This window comes from Schistosoma mansoni, assembly GCF_000237925.1.
Source record: "Schistosoma mansoni, WGS project CABG00000000 data, supercontig 0132, strain Puerto Rico, whole genome shotgun sequence".
Taxonomy (NCBI): domain Eukaryota; kingdom Metazoa; phylum Platyhelminthes; class Trematoda; order Strigeidida; family Schistosomatidae; genus Schistosoma; species Schistosoma mansoni.
Window position 1 is genome coordinate 70,990 of NW_017386037.1, and position 23,302 is coordinate 94,291.

The 23,302-nt window shown below is 35.5% G+C and overlaps 1 protein-coding gene across 1 annotated transcript; it reads right to left on the reverse strand.

Moving 5' to 3' along the window:
• Nucleotides 1–4,875: 4,875 nt before the first annotated feature.
• Nucleotides 4,876–22,770, reverse strand: Smp_167140 (wnt related; the record flags this gene model as incomplete). The annotated part of the gene is made up of 6 exons (XM_018789742.1): nt 4,876–5,018; nt 16,502–16,653; nt 16,687–16,961; nt 18,068–18,111; nt 18,388–18,618; nt 22,266–22,770. 6 exons carry the CDS (start codon nt 22,768–22,770, stop codon nt 4,876–4,878), a joined length of 1,350 nt encoding a protein of 449 aa, XP_018646410.1.
• Nucleotides 22,771–23,302: the final 532 nt, after the last annotated feature.

The window sequence follows — 23,302 nt, forward strand, 5'->3', positions numbered from 1 at the left end:
ATCATGAATTAATTGAAGCTAGAATACCATGAAAAACCTGGAAGCACTGAACGGCCGTTTCGTCACAGTACAGGACTCCTCAGCAGTGCAATTATATAAGGATGTGTACTTAATAACAGACTCATATGAACTGGATAACTGAGATGCCCTAAACATCTAGTACTAATAAAAAGAGAACCCTTATTAATTAAAACCCTGGACTAAGCATAGGATCAAATCCATGACATTCAGATCTCGTGATGATCACGTTCCCCTAGCTCATTAACTTGGAATCATATGGTTTATATTTTTACCCTTACTCGTACTGTGATACAGTAGGAAAAACAATCACTGTCATCTGTTAAAAACTGCTTCATATACAACTTCACAGAACCTCAACAGCCATCCTCCCTAAATAAAGCTTTTCGAATCAATCCAATATCTTAGTTACAGCGATCCCATAATTATCTGAATGAGGTTGTCTTATAGATCACTTAAATTCAATATTGTTCCAGTTGATATTAATCCGTAGTAAGGATTGCTATCAAAAGTTTGGTTTTAAGATACTAATTTCAAGTTGATTCGTAATATGTTACCATAAGAACTGAATTACTAAGTAAGGCTTAATAGAACAAAAACTGTTGAAAGTGTTGATTGTGTTGTGACTTTTAGTCCGGTTAATTATCTCATGACCTATTTGCCAATCGGAATACGACTTATATAATCTTAGTACTCTGCCATATCAATGACGTTCGATCGGTATGAGCGGCCTAGCGTCCTTATTGGTTCTCTTTCCTCCTAGCCCTCCTAGTTGAGTGCAGAACACCAACAACACCTTCCACTATACGAATCATTTATTTCGAACATAATTGGTTTATATACCAGCCAAACAGAGCACATCACTCCATAGAATAGGAAATAACATTTATACAATATCAAACCAAAAAGTGATTGTGATTGTGGAAGACAGTAATTAATAAACCTAGTATAGTTTAAGAGCAACAAATGGTATAATAAGTCTATAGGTCGAAATGAAGCTTAAAGTAAGAGGAATATAGATAATCATAAACTAATTACTGAATGGTTATACAATAAGAATATATATGTATAATATTATTCCATTAATAGTTCTCAGAGGTGACCCATCATTTGATATAACAGATTGATTATTGTGAGTAAATGAACTGATTCAACTCAATAAAGTCACCTATCACGTAACCTTATCGGCATCAATTAGTTAATTCAAATATACGTATGATCTGTAAATATTATTATCATCAATTAGAGACTGACCAGTTGCAGTCCTAAAAACATCAATGGGAAGATCCAAACAAACAATTCTAAGTACATTTCAACTTCACACCATTGCACAAACAAGTGGCTATCAGGATTCAGTCACTAAGTGGATAATGCAATAGCGTTTGAAGATAAAGGTACTGGGTTCGAGTCTCAGAGTGAACATCAACTCTGAGATACAGGTACATCCAGCTGACGAGTCCCAAATAGGACGAAACGCGCGTCCTCGATTCCACTGCTAGCCACTATCCATCTTTGCTTACCATGCTTGTGAATTAAGGCTATATCGAGGTAATACGCACAGTATGCACATATGCCAATTAGAGACTGACTAGTTGCAGTCCTAAAAACATCAATAGAAAGATTCAAACAAGCATTACTAAGTGAATTTCATTATTCATTTGTTCTAATAAGGTTTCACAGAAGTTTTTGCATTCATCTTGCATATCGAGTTAGTTGAAAATTCAAGGAACATCTTTTATTAATTAAAGCAGACTGAAATAAACTGACATACATATCAGTCGGTCTAATTATAAAGGTTGTTATTCCTTAAAGCATATTTATAACATATACCAAAGTTATAACAGAATAATCTCGAAATCTATACATTGTTCTATCGGATAGAGAAAACAGGTAAACAATTGTATTGGAAAGATAAAACTCAACTGTTTTCTTTCTTTTTTCTTATATAAGACAATGAATTAGATTTAGACAGTAACCAATTCTAGTCTTCAACAGAGTATTGTTAAACAGGATGAAGGATTCCGTAGACGCCCAACTTCGAGATCAACAAGCTGGATTTCGTAAGGATAGATCGTGCACAGATCAAATCGCAACTCTACGTATCATTGTGGAACAATCAATCGAATGGAATTCATCACTCTACATCAACTTCATCGACTACGAGAAGGCATTTGATAGCGTGGACAGGACAACACTATGGAGGCTTCTTCGACACTACGGCGTGCCTGAGAAGATAGTCAATATCGTACGGAACTCCTATGATGGACTAAACTGCCAAATCGTCCACGGAGGACAACTCACCGACTCGTTTGAAGTAAAGACTGGTGTAAGGCAAGGTTGCCTACTCTCACCGTTTCTCTTTCTCCTGGTAATAGACTGGATCATGAAGACGTCAACAACTGGAGGAAATCACGGGATACAGTGGACAGGCAGGATGCAACTTGACGATCTAGACTTCGCGGATGATCTGGCTCTTCTATCACAAACGCAACAACAAATGCAGGAGAAAACGACCAGTGTAGCAGCAGCCTCAGCAGCAGTAGGTCTCAATATAAACAAAGGGAAAAGCAAGACTCTCCGATGCAACACAATATGCACCAATCCAATTACACTTGACGGAGAAGCTTTGGAAGATGTGGAAACCTTTACATATCTGGGCAGCATCATTGATGAACACGGTGGATCAGATGCAGATGTGAGGGCGAGGATCGGCAAAGCAAGAGCAGCATACTTACAACTGAAAAACATCTGGAGCTCAAAACAATTGTCAACCAACACCAAGGTTAGAATTTTCAATACAAATGTCAAGACAGTTCTATTGTATGGGGCGGAGACGTGGAGAACTACGAAAGCCATTATCCAGAAGATACAAGTGTTTATTAACAGTTTTCTACGCAAGATACTTCGGATCCGATGGCCAGACACTATCAGCAACAAGTTACTGTGGGAGACAACAAACCAGATTCCAGTGGAGGAAGAAATCAGGAGGAGGCGCTGGAAGTGGATAGGGCACACTTTGAGGAAATCACCCGATTGCGTCACAAGACAAGCCCTCACATGGAATCCTGAAGGTCAAAGGAGAAGAGGAAGACCAAAGGACAGATTACGCCGAGAAATAGAGACAGACATGAGAAGAATGAACAAGAACTGGAAAGAACTAGAAAAGAAGGCCCAGGACAGAGTGGGTTGGAGAAAGCTGGTCGGCGGCCTATGCTCCATTGGGAGTAACAGGAGAAAGTAAGTAAGTAAGTAAGTAACCAATTCTAACCAAAGAAGGATAATGGCTAGCAGTGGAATCCAGGATGCGCGTTTCATCCTACTTGGGACTCGTCAACTGAATGTACCTGAATCTCAGAGTTGATGCCCACTCTGGAACTCGAACCCAGTACCTTTCGCTTCAAACACCATCGTGTTATCCACTCAACTACTAAGTCCTGATAGCCACTTGCTTGTGCAATCGGGTGAACTTTTAAATTCACTTAGTATTACTTGTTTGAATCTTCCGATTGATGTTTTGGACCAATTCTATTTTATATAATGTAAATATATGGTTCAATGAATCCACTAAATGTTTTAGTATTCGTGAGATTTCTCTTGACAAATTGTAAGTTGGCGTTAGCGATAGTGCTACAATTGGACGTAGTGGGACGTTTGATTTGCATATCTTCGGCCTACCGTAGAATCGAGGGAGTACTGGTCCATTGAATTTCTTTCTCCATTGATCTTGCTTTGTTATTTTTCCTGCTTTTGACGAGCTTGTTTAAAGTCTTTGAAATATGATTGTCTAGCTTTTTGACTGGATTTATGTCCATCGGTTCGTATGTGCTTTTGTCCTTGAGTAGTTCCTCGGTTTTCTTGATGTATTCTTCTTTATCCATAATCACTGTGGTGGGCCTTTTGTTCGCTGGAAAGATGACAATATTTTTTCTAGTTCTGAGTTTCTTCAAAGCTGTTTGTTCTTGTGAAATCACTTCACTGTTTCCCTTCATCCGTTGAGATAGTGGTACTATAGTTTGTCTTATTTCCTTCCGGAATAATGTAAATATATATTTGATTCATAAATGAATTCATTTTATTATTGAATTTTGATGAGTAGGATAACATAGTTCTACGTTAACTGGTGGCCTACCTAAGTATCTGACCTACATATTCCTGTCATCTACATATTTGAACACCTTATCTAATTTTGTTTGTCTTAATACATCATTATGGCTAATAATCGCACAACCTATTCAGGTGCGTTTCTGAAAAGTATACAACCTTTCATTGTACAAGTTACAAAGAAGCCTAATCAGAGATATCGTGGTTGCTGGCAGGCAATATGCAGCGAAAAGAATGTACATTATTTAGATGTCGATTGACTGGACTGCTAACTTCTAACTAGCGATTACTCAATATTTATCGTCAGGATCGACCAAGAAGTAGGAAATAGGAACTTGATGAAATACTTTGTGCTGAGAATTCTATATTGCATAAAATTGTGATCATGAGTCAGTTGAAGCTAGACCACCATTAAAAACCTGGAATCACTGGACGGCCGTTTCGTCCTATTATGAGACTCCTCGGCAGTTCGCATCCACGATCCCGCACCCGCGAGATTCGAACCCAGGACCTACCGGTCTTGCACCAGTGCACTTGACCGATAGACCACTGATGAAGAGTCCCATAATAGGACGAAACGGCCGTTCAGTGCTTCCAGGTTTTACTAAAAATCTCCACTGAAAATCCCCTGATAATAATAATTGAGAATGTCACATTTCATTCCGTAAAATTCGATCGAAAAAGAAAAAAACAACAAAAAAAAACGCCATAGATACAAAATACGTTGGAAAATACCAAAGTGTTTTTTTAATTTACTTACCAAAAAAATTTACATTCACATTTTTGTTCACGTTCCAATTCTAATGTATCATAACCACTATCACAACATAAACGTGAACATGAATTAATAGCATCTTTTGATGTAGCATTACATTGTCTTCCAGCAATACCTAAATGACCTAAATAATTACAAACAGAAACAATTAATAAGTATATAAACAACGATGGTTGTACACACTATCATGGATTGATTGAAGTTAAACATTAGATTTCAGCTCATTTCAGCTTACTGATTGAAGACGAGAAGTCTTAAGTCGAATATTCATTGAAATCATGGATTTGCATTGTTGAAACTTCCCATAAGTGAGGATTAAATAGTTGTATTATCCTTTTTTTCTTGGTTTTCAGTGGTGAACAATCTAAAATCAGTCAGTGACTTAGAACTACAAAGAACCTAATTGTTGAAGTTACTTTAACTATTTTTTAAAAACAAACATTATATTCTTCATCTAGATACACTCACCTACTTACTTACTTACTAATGCCTGTTACTAACAATGGAGCATAAGCCGCCGACCAGCATTCTCCAACCCACTCTGTCCTAAGCCTTCTTTTCTAGTTCTATTCAATTTTTGTTCATTATCCTCATGTCTGTCTCTATTTCTCGGCGTAATCTGTCCTTTGGTCTTCCTCTTCTCCTTTGACCTTCAGGATTCCATGTGAGGGCTTGTCTTGTGACGCAATTGGATGATTTCCTCAATGTGTGACCAATCCACTTCCAGTGATTCTTCCTGATTTCTTCCTCCACTGGAATCTGGTATGTTGTCTCCCACAGTAACTTGTTGCTGATAGTGTCTGGCCATCGGATCCGAAGTATCTTGCGTAGACAACTGTTGATAAACACCTGGTTGAGATCCGCGAAATGATAAAAGTCGATGGTTAGAGACCTTGAATGACATGGCTCAAAATTGTTTGCAATGGCGAAGATGCATCCACTCTTTGTGTTCTGCCAAATCCTAATCTTCTGAATTCTTTTTGTCCATTTCATTTTTCTTTTTTCAAATTTGTTTCACTGAATGATACTCCTTCAATAACATCTTCAAACCCTAATCTTTCATTATAATGCTTATACTCTTACTACTTCTACCACTATGGGATCTGAATCAACAATTGCATCTCTGTGCTAATGTGGTATGTCAACTCGAACTGATGTACGTACGTACGAAGTTCTACGTTGTGACTGACTGACTGATAGATTGTATGTATCACTAGACATTAAGTTATCAGTTTATTGATGGTTATGTAATCACAAACCAACATAATATAAACATTCGACATTCCTTTACTAGTTTTGAATGTCACTTTTATTTTATGAATAAGATTTACTTCAAATACATAATGAATGACCTTGTGGATATGACCTTCATTTTCCAATCAATAATCAATAATTACTAGTTCATTATAACCTTCATCAAACATTTTCCTCACACTATATTAGATACTTCATTGAAGATACTCATTACATTCTGGCGCCCAATAATTAACATTTATAATCAATCAAGTGTTTAGAAAATTTAATTTAATTAAAAACAGGAAACTCCAATTATTTATCATTCTCATGGATTCCCATAACAAGACCAGGAAATGAAGCGTAAGAAGTTGTACCAATTAGCTACTTAAAATGGAATAAGTAAGGGATGGTTTATGAATCCTAACTAATAGCTAAATATTAACTGGGTGTGTTATATCAATTGCATGCGTATGTGACCTGTTTGATTTATAAAGTGATGTGACCGCCTATCAGAGAGCAGCGATTTATCGATCAGATCCAATGACACAAAAGCCGTATGAGCGGTCTTGAGTACTTATCAGTCCTGCTTTCTGCCTAACCCACCCAGTTAAGTCCAAGACACCAATAATAGCCTCTGCAATATGAATCATTATTCTCAAACATCCTGGATTTATGTACCGAACAAACTGTCCACATCGTACCACAAAATAGAAAATAACATTTGTACAAGATTTGACCAAATGTGGCTGTGAATAGGGGGAACAGCAATTAATGGACTAGGGATAATTCAAAAATGGTAAATCGTATAATAATAGCCTATGGGTCAAAATAAAGCTTATAATAAGAGGAATACGAATATTCATAGTTTAGTTACTTAGCAATCATACAATAGGAAATATACACATCATATTGGTCCATAAATAGTTCTCAAAAGGTACCATTCATAAATCACCACGAGATGTAACAGGGTGAATGTTAAAAAAATTTTATCACGAGTTGTTTGTTTTAGAATGCAAGCTAAATAGGTTTGTTCAAGAGTTATGCAAATGTTTTCAGATAATTATCTGCTTTAATTTGTCAGAGGAACTCTGTTGTAAGTGGATAGGACACACATTGAGGAAAGCAACCAACTGCGTCACAAGACAAGCCCTTACATGGAATCCTGAAGGCCAAAGAAGAAGAGGAAGATCAAAGAGCACATTACTAAGAGAAATGAAGACAGACATGAGGAGAATGAACAAGAACTGGATAGAACTAGAAAGGAATGCCTTAGACAGAGTGGGTTGGAGAATGTTGATCGGCGGCCTATGCTCCATTAAGAGTCACAGGCCTTAGTAAGTAAGTAAGTAATTAGTCAGAGAGTGGTGATTATTGTCACATTATCATTTCTTTGGTGCTGATGGGAATTAACTAACCAATTTGCGATTCACCTACTAGAATTAATGATTTGATATCACAATAAACTCAGTTTATAATCGTGAGGGATCTGATAACCCTCTTGTGTTCTGAACACAATAAAATTTGACAAACATTAATAACTGCATCATAATACAACTAAATTCCGAGTGAACACGCTCAAATTCATTAGAGTGCATCAGGTTCTACAGGTTACAGATACTCCTTGCTAATGAGTGGCACACAGATTAAAACCTAGGTCAATTAGGGTTTTCTATTGTTTACATCTAACCAATTATTAGCAGACGTCTTCTTATTTGTATCCACATTAGCTGAACATTACAAAGCTAAATACTGAAAACTAGATAGCATCAAATGATTGCTATTTTGGATGAGACTTATTAGAAGTTCACCACAGTGATCCTGCCAAGGAGTGAGCCCAGGATCTTCATTTTTCTTAGTGAGCTCTTAACCTTCAAGTCTCTAATTTTGTATCCAGTAGTTCAATTTCTAGTTAACAATATTGCAAATTTAACTTTCACTCACACCGATGTTAGATGACGTACACCTTATATGATTAAAATCTATTGGTCACAGCTTGACACGAGAACCTACGAAAATTTTCAGAACATGTGATCATCAACTGTGTTTAACTGAACCTATTTATAGTTGAAATCATGAGTCATTTGAAGCTAGACCACCATGAAAAACCTGGAAGCACTAGACGGCAATTTCATGGTGTTCTAACTTCAAATGACTCATGATTTCAACTATAAAATTACTAAAATCTCCACATAAAACCCCTTCTAATAGTAATCATATGCTCAATAGTGACTGGCATCAAGAGGTATTTCCTGCAGTTCTAGTGAGAAGCAGTGAACAGTGAAGTTCAACCAAGTCTGTTGTGAGATAGTGACTCATTGAAGACAATGGTGGACGGTTACTCAATTTCGTAAGTTGTTTGGAGTTAGACATTAACACTGGCGGATAACGGCTAAGTGATCCAGAGGTTAAGCGCTCGTGTGCGAGACCGCTAAGTCCTGGATTCGAGTCTTGCAGGGTGGGATCGTAGATAGGCACTTATGAGAAGTTCCACAATAGGACGAGTTGGTCGTCCAGTGCTTCCAGGTTTTCCATGATGATCTAGCTTCAATTGACACATGATTTCAACAAGAAAATGACTAAAATCTCCACCATTAAACCTCTTCTGAACCTATTTAATTAATAACAATACAACATGATAATGTATAGCAAGTTATGCTAATCTATAAGATCTGACTCATAAAGTATACCACAAGCAATTATCATTGATTATTCACAAAATCAACATTTCCGGTTATATTATTTCATTGTCTCTATGACCTATCTAATAATTATATATATAAACTAATAAGATTAATTAAGTCTGGGTCAAAAATGTTTTCCAATTTCTATATAATAGGCAACAATTTGTCATGGATACATTAACCTTTCACAATTATCCCAATAATTAAACTTATTTCTAGTTATCAGAAGGGGTTGGGTGAAGATTTTAGTAATTTTATAGAGTTGAAATCATGAGTCAATTGAAGCTAGATCACCATCGAAAACCTGGAAGAACTGGACGGCCGTTTCATCCTATTTAGGCGACTCCTCAGCAGTGCGCATCCACGATCTTGCACTAGTTGTTTGGTAATGAAATCAGTTGAATGATTAGACCGTTTGTTTTTTTGTTTTTATAAAAAAAGGGGGAAAGGGATTTTCCTGGTATTTTTAAATTGTTTACAATAATAGGCAACAATTTGTCAAGAATACATTAACCTTTCACAATTATCCCAATAATTAACTTATTTCTAGTTGCCATAATTGAAATACTGAGTCAATTGAAGCTAGACTACCATGGAAATCCTGGATGCTAGTTTCAATTTACTCATGATTCAAATACTGAAATCTTCACAAAATCCCTTCTGATTTATTTCTAGTTGTTTGGTTCTAATTGTTTGGTTGAATGATAAGACCGTATGTATTTTTTGTCTTTTTGTTTTAAAAAAAGAGGGGGGGAAAGGGATTGTCCTGGTATTTCTAAATTGTTTACAATAATTGTTTATGTATTAAATATACAATCCCATCTGTTATATATATATATATATATATATATATATATATCCACTTAAAATTTTAATCATTCCATTTCCGATGGGTACTAAGTGGAGATTATAATAAACACCAATAACACAAGGTGGAACATATGTTCACGTGAATTCTAATGATGAGAATAAGTAGTATAACATTGATGATAGTACATATCCGGAACTAATATCAGAGAGAGTGTGTGTGTGTGAGAGAGAGAGAGAGATAAATATTGATTTGTAACTTATATATTTTTGGTATTTAACCGTATTAATGGATAACATGAATCATTGCTAACTCTGCCTGTAGCTCCTCTGGGGGGCTACTACCGGTCCCAAGCCCGAGTAAAGGAGGAGGGTTGGGCATGGGGTTTGCGACCCCATCCTGTAGAAAACCAATTAGCTAAAAAAAACGCTAAGTAAGTAAAGTAAGTTGAATCATTGCTATGAGTAGTATTTATATATTACTAGTAGTAATTATAATAAACATTCTTGAAATGAGTAATAAAAGTGATGATTAGTAAGTTTGAGTACAAAGATAATCATCATCATCAGCAGCAGCATCGATTAATCACATCGTTGTCGTCATCATTGTCATCATGGATGATCTTTATTGAAGATAATGTTAAAAGTTTATAAAAAAAAAACTGAGTTACATTTATCAGAAAAAATTTTTTTCTTTTTTTTCACTATGTGAACTTATGCATATGGATATAATAACAGTAATTATAATAATGGTCAGAGAGAATAGATGGTTACAATAACTAAGGGGGGGGTAGAATCATATAGATGATATGATTAAAATGTATTCAGTCATGTTTTTCTGTTGTTGTTGTTGTTATTATTGTCTATTTTTTATAAAAAAAGGTGTTTAGTGACAGACTAAAAAAAAAATTTAAGCATGAAAAATGTCCAAAAATTTATAAAAAGAAAAAAAGATTTTTCGGGGGGGGAATTTTTCCCCCCCTCTCTAATGAATCATTCTATATCATCAATAAGAAATGAAAATATTTAGAAACTAATGTGTCGAGCCACCTAGACTAGTAGCCACATTACAACTTGATCGACAGCATTCGGTCAGCACTAAGAAGGACTTGACACGCATGACATTGATCACCACCCAGTAATCAATCAATTGTGATTACATCTCAGTCCCACAGGAGGTCGGTCGCGGCTCGAATAGCCCAGTAGTAACGTGACTATGAAGCTGGGTGACACGGGATCGAATCGATCAGGGAGCATCAGTTCCCTCAAGATTACAGGTACACCTTGCTGACGAGTGCCATATAGCACAAAACCCGGGTCCAGGGTTTCCTGTTAACCACCTCCAACCACCATCTTATCTCAACATAGTACACGCAGTGTCGAGCCACCTAGACTAGTAGCCACATTACAACTTGTTCGATAGCATTCGATCAGCACTAAGAAGGACTTGACACACATGGCATTGATCACCACCCAGTGATCAATCGATTGTGATTACATTAATATTTAAGTATATTATGGATAATTAAAGGAAATTTATTGAAATATGAATTAGTTAGAGAATCCTGATCAGATACCTATACTCCATAAAGGGTAAATGGAGTAAGTAAGTAAGTAAGAATACAAGTTTGTAAAGTCGATAATCTTCACAATCATTATGATTGTTACCAGTAAAATGTAAGTGATAATATAAAACTAATGATATATACCTATTCACTTGATGTTGTTTACTTATATCTTCCCATTGTTATTTAGGATTGCAATTGATCAGTCTGTTGTTGGCATATATACATCCTGTGCAGACTGCCTCGACATTGCCTGAAGTCACAAGCATTTCAGGCAAAGATGGATAGTGACTAGCACTGGAATTCAGGATTCGTGTTTCGTCCAATTTAGAACTCATCAACTCGAAGTACCTGCACCCCAGAGTTGATGTGCAACCTGGAACTCGAACACAGTACCGTTAGCTCAAAACACCATCTTATTATCCACTTAACTACTGAGTCTTGATAACTACTTGCTTGTGCAATTGGGTGAAGTTTTAAATTCACTTGGTGTTGTTTACTTATAGCTTCCCACTGTTATTCATGACTGAAATGGATCAGTCTCTTGTTGGTATATGTGCATCCTGTGTGGATTGCCTCGATATTACTTGAAGTCACAAGCTTTATAAGCAAATATGGATGGTGACTAGTAGTGGAATCAAGGACGTGCGTTTCGTCTTATTTGGGACTCATCAACTGGAAGTAACTGCATCTCAGATTTGATGTTATAAGTTGATGATATATACTTATTTTCAAAAGGAGCTTTTGTGGAGATTTCATTAATTTTATATTTGAAATCATGAGTCAATTGAAGCTAGAAAATCATGGAAAACTTGGAAGCACTGGACGGCTATTGAGTCCTATTGTGGAAGTCCTCAACAGTGTACATCCACGATCCCGTCTCGCGAGATTCGAACTCAAGACATATCAGTCTCGAGCGCGAGGAGTCCTACAATAGGATGAAACGGCCGTCTAATGCTTCCAGATTTTCCATGGTGGTCTAGCTTCAATTGACTCATGATTTCAACTCTATAAAATATACTTATTTTATAATTCTTAAGTAATCTTTCTCTACGAGTTATATGAATGATGTAAACAATGTAAAGAGAATGAAATGGTTAAGTCAGCATTGCAACTCTTTATGCGTTAGTCATCAAACAGTGTCTAACTATAAAACATTTACATGTTACAAAGGATAAGTAATTTTGACATGATTAATTATCCTTTTCATATGAACTATTTCTTATAATGGATGAAAGAAAACTGTTAATACTAAGAGCTAGTTTTTGGGTTTACATTGACAAATTAGTATCATTTATAAGGTGAGAATGTTTGTAGACTTATGGATGAACTACTCCAGATAAAATATCCATGATGTACTAGTATGGTATGGGCTACTTATATCCACACAAGTAGTATATAACGATGGTCTGGCATTGAATGTATTTCAGTAGAAGATCGATAAGGAGAGAACGGAAGTGGGACACAATTGGTATGAAAATGCATGAGCAATAATAATGATCGAAGACTTAGGACTGATATTTGCAGAAGGAACAGTCAAGATTGACACAATTGATAGTAGCAAATTAACTGTTTACTGTATAGTTGACATATTTTAGTGAGATATTCTGTAATTATGTACTCAAATACATTCGATGAAGATAGTTCAGTGGGTAACTCTGATTTCTTCACTGATTCAACAAAACAGGGTACCAAAACAACTTCCACCTTGATTTTATACCTTATCGTTATTGTTCATCAAGTAAAAGAAGAGCAAACATTGAAGCACTGTCTATAAGTCTGCCACAAAATATTAGCCTACTAGATACAAGGAATATGCTTATCGGACCTCCAAAACCATATTGTACCTCTCTATACTCAAATACTTCAAAACACTAGATACAATAAAAATCAGAAAAAAGGGAAATGAGATGCAGCTAAGAATGCTTGGTCATAAAAGTTCATACAGTGGTTGAAAGAACTTCAAATTTTGTAGTTTAACTGTCTCTACTGATAAGATGGTGGTTGGAGCTGGTCAACAGGAAACCCTGAACCCGGGTTTCGTGCTACTTGACACGCGTCAGCAAGGTGTGCCTGTAATCTTGAGGGAAATGGTGCCCCCTGACGGATTCGATTCCGTGTCACTCAGTTTCACAGTCAGAGACGTTACCACTGAGCTACTTGGGCCGTGACCGATCTCCTGTAGGACTGAGATGTAATCACAATTGATCGATCAATTGTGATGTCTCTACTGACTTAGCGTTATTTGCTTGTATTTTCCTATTGTTGTTTAGCACTTCAATTGATCAGTCTCTATTTGGCATATATGCATCCTGTACGGATCGCCTCGATATTGCCTTAAGTCACAGGCTTTATAAGCAAATATGGATAGTGACTAGCAGTGGAATCCAGGACACACGTTTCGTCCTCTCAGAGTTGATGTTCGCTCTGGAACTCGAACACAGTACCGTTAGCTCAAAACACCATCTTATTATCCATTTAGCTACTGAGTCTTGATAGCCACTTGCTTGTGAAATGAGGTGAAGTTTTAAATTCACTTTTTGTTATTTATTTATATCTTCCCATTGTTATTTAGGACTGCAATTGATCAGTCTGTTGTTGGCATGTGTAAATCTTGTGTGGACTGCTTCGAATATTGGCTGAAGTTACAAGTAAACAACATCAAGTGAATTTCTATAATGTGTTCTGAAATTTTATACAATCATCTATCATCATATAGTTGAAATCAAACAATCATAACAAATTAGTCTACTCAAACCCATTAGAATATCTTTCTAATACATTTAGTGTATAGAAGGAATTTCTTTGTAGAGATTTCAGTATTTTCATAGTTGAAAGCGTGAGTCAATTGAAGCTAGACCACCATAGAAAACTTGGAAGCAGTGGACGGCCGTTTCGTCCTATTATGGGACTCCTAAGCATTGAGCATCCACGATCCCGCACTCACGAGAATCGAACCCAGGACCTAACAGTCTCGCGCTGGAAACTTATAATTGACTAAAATAATTAAAGTTAATGAATTTCATATTAGTTTCCATTCACATTTAACCTTCATAAGTAATTACTTCAATTAAGTATTCTAATTAGTATACGGGTAATCAACCTCAAAAAACCCAAAAAAAAGGGATAATTTGACATTTTATATGTTTATCAACTATCATGTTTTAACTATTATGATTATAAAACTAATCAATAGGGAACATTCTGTCACATAATTTGTTAGGATATAAACAATTAATAAGGGTTACAAGGGAGGGGGGATTATTCTATTCTGTTTATTTACAATCTAATAAGGTTAAATACAAACTATAAATAATGGCATGATTAATGATAGGTTGTTTTTTTTTTGTATAGTACCATAGATATTACTTACGCCTGTCACCCCCTTCGCAGAGGAGTATAGGCCGCCCACCAGCACTCATCATAAATATTAGTTTGACCTAAATTTTTGAAAAAAATGTTATTACAGATAGGGGGGGGAAATTACGTGAGATTAATATTTCAGTTCAGTAATCACTTCACAGGATAAATGACTCATTACCGATGGATTCTTTAAAGTAATTTAAAACCTTTAATACTAATTTATATCTAAATGATTCAGGAGAGAATTTGGGGGGAATGAGTACAGAATAGTTTATGAGGTTAATAATGAATAAAGAATCAGAAAGCACTAGATAACTGCACCAAACGTTTGAAGTTATGAGGAACTCACCTTGATATCTTATACCTTTATTAAATTTTGTGTGGATGTCGTTTTATGATAAAGAATTATCCTCATAATCAGAAGGGGTTTTGTGGAGATTTCAGTATTTTTCATAGTTGAAATCATGAGTCAATTGAAGTTAGACCACCATGGAAAACCTGGAAGCACTGGACGGCCAACTCATTCTATTGTGGAACTTCTCAGCAATGCGCATCCACGAGTCCTATAAGAGGACGAAATGGCCGCCCAGTGCTTCCACGTTTTTCATGATGGTCTTGCTTCAATTGACTCATGATTTTACTTATGAAAACTATCCTTATACTGGATCTTTGAGAGTAATATAAATGAATGTATTCATTAGTTCCTTGTTTCATACGCGGTAAATTTGGCTGTATTTTAATGTAAAGAAATGACATCTGTAGTTCATGAAATCCGGAATGACAACCAACCTTTACCAATAAAATTCCACATTAGTTATGTAATGTCGTGAAATTTTATCCACAGTATTCTAATGCTAACACAGTATTACTAATACTTGAATAATATAAATCTGATATAACATTACTTTTAAAGTTTTGTCCTTTGAGCTGGATGGTTTGATCGTGAAGCTTTTACCGTTCTTCTAAACGACATCATCAGCACGAACTTCTACTTCTAATTCGTTCAGAAGAACGACGAAAGCTCCACGATCAAACCATCTAGCTTAGAGAATAAAACATCATCAAAATTATCTACCTGAGCTACAAATCTTCTCCACCATTACTTTTAAAGTTCAGTATAGTTAAAGACTACAAAGCTCAAGCAGTTTCTTCAAAGTTTAATAAAACCGTAAATTAGCCCTATTTGTTCTGAGGCTTATCATTAAACCAGTGTCTATATCACAAATTTTAAACAATCCATGTGAAGTCCTACCTATCCTCGTAGAAGCTTACATTTTGACTGAATGAGCTTATAAAACATGTCATTGATATTGTTTAGTTACCTTCACTGCATAAAAAAAACAATTAATAAGTAGAGTCGAATAATAAGTCAATGGTTGGAGAAATTCAGGAAATTTGAAAAAAAGTCAAAAAAAGGGCTCTGAGATCGCTGAGAACACATCTTATCCAATCAGAATTCAATAGAAGTTTTGCCAGTAACATCTAGAACGTGGGGATGAAAGAAATCAATGAAATAATCATTACATTCAACTTTGAAAAGTATTCCTTAAGTCCTAGTCAGAAACCCTGACATGTGGAATTCATTCATCCTGGAAGTCAAACAGATTTAACTGATGATAATGGACGGTATTCGCATAAGTTAGGAATGTGAACTGTTTAATACTAACTCAGTATCCTGAAGACAACAGGCGCCAAATTTACTGGCGCTGGTCCTCGTGAGGTCGTAGGTACACATTGTTGAAAACCTGCATATCAAGACAAAACTATCTAGTACTCGTAAGTTTTGGGTAATTGTCTAGAGAAAGATAGTCTGTGATGCCAGAAACATCTAGAACGCGGGGGTGAAAGAAATCAATGAAATAATCATTACATTCAGGATGTTTCATATTTAAATATTCAAATAATAATAAATCAATACTGTTCATTAATGAATGGTAATCTATATTGTTACTAACCTATAGTTTCATCAAAAAAGCAATAATTTGGTGATTCTTCTAAATAAACTAATTGATTCTTTGGTATCTCTTTTGATTTAGTCATCACTGTCCGAGGCCATCTTCTCTGTAGACGTCCATTATTTGAATAATCATTCCAATCATCTTTAGAACTATTATTACTATGACTTTTAATTAATACTAACCAATTCCTTGAATCATGATTACGATTTGGCGATACCACAGGAAGATTCCTCCTAGTCATATAATTGTTATTTTGATTCGAATTGATTCTGTTACTGATTCGTTTCAACTGATCTATTCTTGGTTCATAAGTTACATGTATAGCTGAATCATATGCTGCTTTTAACATCATACCAATAAGACGAAATTCATTAACACGTTGCCAACATGTTCTCATTGAACAAGCACCACTAACACCATGACATTTACATTTTGTAATACGATTTTTCCATATCAACTAAAATAGATTAGAGTAGATTATTGATTAGAAACTAAATTTGTAAAAAAAATGGTAATTAAATATTCTTATGACAACTTTTCAGATCCTTTTCTTCTCCATTCAGAGACTCTACACTGTTCACTGCGTATGCTGTCAATGGAAGCTCGGCTTCCATGTGTGTTCTTTGCTTGATCTTCATAGGACAAAATTCAGACTGGTTCTACATTCCTGAGGGGTTTACAGAAGGTCAGACACCTGTATGAAATATACCTTTTTATATGGTAGTGAAATGGAACCAGTTTTAGGTATAATATATTCACTCTAAATTTCACCCTTCCTTACACTTATTTAGTAATCACTGGTTAGGCTGTAATAATGGGTTGGAAGTTAGGTCCATATTTTTTTAAGTCATAGATAATTCAATAGTCACTGTTCGAGCTCCTAGTGAAATATGAAACCTTAATTCAAGTTCAATCAATCATCCTGTTTACTCATATATGTTGTTGAAAGCCACATGGTTAGTTGTGAAGACAAATTAAACTTGAATTAGATTTGTGAACTGACTTCAACTAGATAATTGTTAGAAGCGAGTAACTATCCGGTACTACGCTTCATAGGTATCACAAACTGAAACTAAGAACTTGTCTAGCAACTCCAGTATTTCATAATTCTGTAGTTGAAGTCAGTACGTGATGAACGTTATTTCAACATGTTGGAACTGATTGTGTTAAAAGTCATTTCACACCTTGAATGTATTCGTGACACATCCCATAAGTGGGAGCATGTAATGGAAAATTTCTTCCTAAAAAGATAATCAGGAACAAAGAATTCAACACAAACTTCGAATAGAAGTGAAGATTTAAGGTCAATAAGAACCAATCAACATCAAGGTGCACAGGACAAACTGTGAATCCCATGTGAAGAAATTCAAACACTTCACTTCTACCCGAAATTTGTGCTGATGATGTCGTTCAGAAGAATGAAGATGAAAGCTCCACGACCAAACCATCCAGCTTAGAGAACAAAACTCCATCAAAATCATCCACCTGAGCTACAAATTTTCTCCACCATCACAAAGAATTCAAATAGTTTGAATACAACATCATACAATCAGTTGAACTTACTCGTCTTCCAGCTTTCTTATTGTGTAAATTCATTAATGTTCTAGCTTTGGTTTGAATAATTTGTAATGTCTCCCTTTGTAGTTCTCTGGCTGAAAGGATAGGTTTAGTTTTATTCACTGGTTTTACTATATTTTTAACATTTTCTATACCATTTGGTTTGAAATGTTGATCAGATGTACTGTTATTAAATGAACGGGGAAACCTATACATTCTTTGTGGTTCTCTTGGATTTCGTTTGTCTTGACTACTCAATCTCATTGATGATAATAGTTGAATTCTTTGTTCATGAAGTTCCTGTTCCCTTTGTACTGCAGCATTACGATGTTCTTCATCATTTGCATCCAAAAATAAACGTGCTAAACGCATACCGAATCGTATAGGATCACTACATCCACCCCAAGTGAAAATTCCTTCAGCATCTCTACCTTGACCTTCACGTCGATGTGGATCACAATCGCATGTTCCCAACTGACCTCGACTACAAGCTCGTGTTATTGCTTGTACAACACCAGCTGACCATGAAGATGAGAGAAAAGCAGTTTCTCTAGATCCTAAATGTTAAAAAGTATACCGTAATTAAGTAGTGAATAAATGCTTGAAAATTCAAAACTCACCGAATATTCATGTCGAATAAATACAAATATGTAATCATCAGGTACTCAAAAGCCGAACCGAAATAAAATAGGTCGAAAACGCAGTATGATTCTTTTTTAAGAAAGTCTCAGAATCTGATATCCATGTAAGTGAACTGAGTTACCGTATTCAATATCATAACATTTACACATTCTGCCTTTCAAAATTAATATGTTGTTTACTTATATATTGAGTATTTATTTATGCGACGTTACGTTTGCTTATTTATTCAAAACTATCATGTGCTCACTAGTGACAAGCTACGAGAGGAGATTCTCGGAGTTCTAGTGAGAAGCTGTGACCAGTGGTGTTCAACCGTGTTGGTTGTGAGGCAGTTACCTATCAAAGACAATTGAAGATGGTCGCGCTGGATCAGTGGTTAAGAGGCTGAGCGTTCGCGCGAGGGATCGAAGTTCTTGGTTTCCAATCCCGTGTGCAGGATCGTGGATCCGCACAGCTCAAGAGGGACAAAAGGGCCGTCCCGTGCTTCTGATGGTGGTTTAACATTGGTCAGCTGATACGTTCAATCAAATTCAACAATCTCCACAACCTCAAACTACAAATAAACTTAGTTACATTGTGGTAAAATTGTGTGGTAAAGAGTTGTCAATTTCAAAATTTTTAGAAGGTAATTGTTACTCTTCAAATTATCATAGAAAGATTACTTCCTAAAACCTTATTCCTATTAAAAAGAGAAGATATGGACGGATTTTAATTGTCCATCTGCAAAAAAGTACGGCTGAAACGAATGTTAGTATAGTAACTACTCCATCAAAATATAAAATGATATATTTTATCATAGTTTCAACCTATAGTCAAATTATCTGAATAGAATATTTCTACACTCATAATTTCCAAGCAACATAAGTTATTTAAGCCAAAGATTTGATTTTAAACTGATTTTCCTCTTTCTAAATCTCAAATCAGTTTACAGTTTTATTCATCAGATCAGTTTCACTTGTGTCTGTATTAGTTGAGTACATTATAATCATGAACTTGACATATACTAACAAAAGAGTCCCCAAACTTTTATCTTACAAAGATTGCCTACTCACTAGTAGTATAAATTTTAACAAAAATATTTCAAATGGCTTAAAGTAATTTTGCAACAATAGAATGTTATGGTTGTATTTTACTGTGACTATAAAATCCTTTTTCAAGATTATAAGTTCATTGGAATATGAAAATAACTAGAGTTTTGAATTTATTGAATTATAAGAACAAATTTCAACTCATAAATATCAACCATTTTATAAGCAGAGTTGAGTAGCAGCTAGCGGTGAACTATTAGACTCGCGTCCCCCTCTATTCAGAGCTGATTTACCTGATGTCAGTGGTTGTGCTGTGAATCGAATCTAGTACCGTTCTCTTTAAATCCTGAGAGGGAACTCTATTATGAAACTGGGTGAATCTTTATTCATTCACATTGGTTGTTTAAGTCTTCTCGTTTATCCTATGGATAACAAATGCCATTCATAACAGTAGCAAGGTAATCCTCACAGGATTCATATGGTCCAAAAACTTGTCAATGTTAGAAAAAGGTTCAAAGGTTCCAAAATCGTAATGCATAAGGTAGAGGAACACATCCATTTGGCTCCATAATAGTTGGTCTCTGGAACCATGATAAGGTCAAAAACTTCTCTCAGCCTCGACCACATAGCTTCATTATTGTTTGTGTACGCCAGTTGTGTAAGTTTATCATTTTTATTATGGATATGTCCCTAAAATATTCATACCACTGAACAGCCGAAGCTTCAGTAACATGTGCGAATATTGCAGCCAATGTTACTAGTGCTTTTATCATATAATTGGCGGCAATTATTATGATATGCCTTAGTCTCATTCTGGATCGAGCGATAAAGGTTCCTATTCTAGCAAACATCTTCTTTCAACATATATTATATCGAAGGACAACATCACGGTAGTTTTCACAATGTCTACAAGTCACTTGATTACCACAATCACAAATAAAGGAACTTCTCAGTAGTTTCATTTGTTGTAACCGCTTAACTGTCAAGTCTTCTCTACAATTCTCTGTGAACCGATCGTACATGAGCATCAGATACTGAAATTGGTGCCATGACCTTGAAATCTCTCAAACGCTTCTGATTGGCTCATCCATAAATTATAGTCTCACCATTTATGCTACTATGTACTTGAAGTAGTTTTCAAGAGAAAGAGGATATACAGAACCAACTTATTGTTTATGTGATTCATAAAATTCAGAAATAGTAGGATAAATAAAAACAAATATCCAGCGTAGTAACTGATCAATATCAGAAGTAACATTGTATTGCAGTGAACGAGAACACAATTACAAAAAAATCTAAGATCCATACAGTTAATTCTTCATTTGCAAAATGTTAATCAATTGTCTCAGACTTGACTAATCCTTCTTTTCCACACAAATCTTTCTCTGTCCTTTTTCTCTTCTCTTCGATCTTCTGAACCTTCTGCCTCCAGGTATTTCCCTTCCGCTTTCCCTTCTGCTTACTTGTTGTTTGTATCAAATTGGTTTTGTTCTAGACCGATAAGATATTTTATGGAATGAACTACTATCTTTTTTTTACCTGTGTATTTATGCGCTCATTTAACAAAATACCCATACGTTCACTTACTTACTTACTTACTTACTTACTTACTTACTTACTTACTTACTTACTTACTTACTTACTTACTTACTTACTTACGCCTGTTACTCCCAATGGAACATAGGCCTCTGACCAGCATTTTCAAACCCACCCCATCTAAGACCTTCCTTTCTAGTTCTATCTAGTTGTTGTTCATTCTTCTCATGTCTGTCTCCATTTCTCCCAGTAAAGTGTTCTTTGATCTACCTCTTTTCCTTCGACCTTCAGGACTCCAGGACGCAGTTGGGTGTTTTCCTCAATGTGTGTCCTATCCACTTCTATCAAGTTGTTGTTGTTGTTGTTGATTATTCACATATCTGTCTCCATTTCTCAGATTAATGTCTTATTTGGTCTTTTTCCTCTTCTCTTTTGACCTTGAGAAATCCAAGTGATGACAGCTTGCCTTGTGACTCAGTTGGATGCCTTCCTCAATATGTGTCCTATCCACTTCCACCGCTTCTTCCTCACTTCTTCCTCCATTGAAATTTCGTTTCTTCTCCCCTACAGTAGAATGTTGCTGATAGTGTCTGGTCAACGGATCCGAAGTATCTTACTTGGACAATTGTTAATAAACACTTGCATTTTCTGGATGATGGCTTTCGTAGTTCTACACGTCTCCACCCCGTACAGTAGAACTGTCTTGACATTTGTATTGAAAATTCTGATCTTGGTGTTGGTTGATAGTTGTTTTGATTTCAAGATGATCTTCAATCGTAGATATGTTACTCTGGCTTTGCCGATCCTCGCCCTCACATCTGCATCATATCCACCCTGTTCATCAATGATACTGTCCAGATATGTAAAAGGTTTTCACATCCTCCAAAGCTTCTTCACCCATATATGCACAGTACTACTTAATTGTTTACCTGACAAATCCTTTCTATATAAACTTGATTTTGATTATAAAACAAACTGATTATCAAATTAATACTTACCACGTTGTAAAATCCCCTCTAATCCATGTGTTAATGATAAACTAGATGATTTAATATGAGTACGATATAATAAATTAACAGCTGAACAATTCCATTGTTCATGTTTAAATTGATGTACACATTCATGCATACCTAAATGTGTACCTTCAAGCATTGCCCATATTAATCCAGTATGTTGTAAACATATATATCTTTGACGATTAGTTAAACCAGATAATGTATGACATATACTTATTTCATGATTAGATAAATCTATATCATTTGAAGGAAATGATTGAATGGGAACTTGGGAATGATTATCGAGTTGATTCAGTTCATTTTGATTGGATAGAAGATGATCTTGACTTTCCGAACTAGTACTAGCTCGAATCAGTTTACGTCCAGATGAATTGAGAACATTTGAAGGATTCATTAAATGATGATGTTCAAAAGGATTGGTTATATGATTAATATGTTTAACAGGCATATATAAAGGTGAATTCAACTTTTTCAAATGACTTAACATTAATAAATCAAAAACCCTGAAAAAAAGTGTAAAATAGACATAAAGAAATATTAGGTTAATATCAGAAGGGGTTTAGGTGGATATTATAGTAATTTCAATAGTTGAGATCATGAGTCAAGTGAAGATAGACAACCATGGAAAACTTGGAAGCACTTGATGGCCATTTCGTTCTATCATGCGGCTTCTCAACAGTGCGCATTCACGATCCCGCCTCGCGAGATTCGAACCCAGGACCTATCAATCTCGAGCGTGTGATTACTTTGTACAAAAAAAGGGTATAAGAATTGACTAAGATGATGATGATGATGATGATGATGATGATGATGACTTTCTTTTGCTACTGAAGTGAGTCTTTATCAATTGATTAGTTCAAAATGGGATGATATATATATATATATATATATATATATATATATATATATATAATTTCATTGAAACCTATTATCCAATTTTATTTATAGCTCAACATTCACTGGCCGGATACTATCAGGAACAGAGTTTTATGGGAGAGGAAAAACGAGCTTCCAGATGA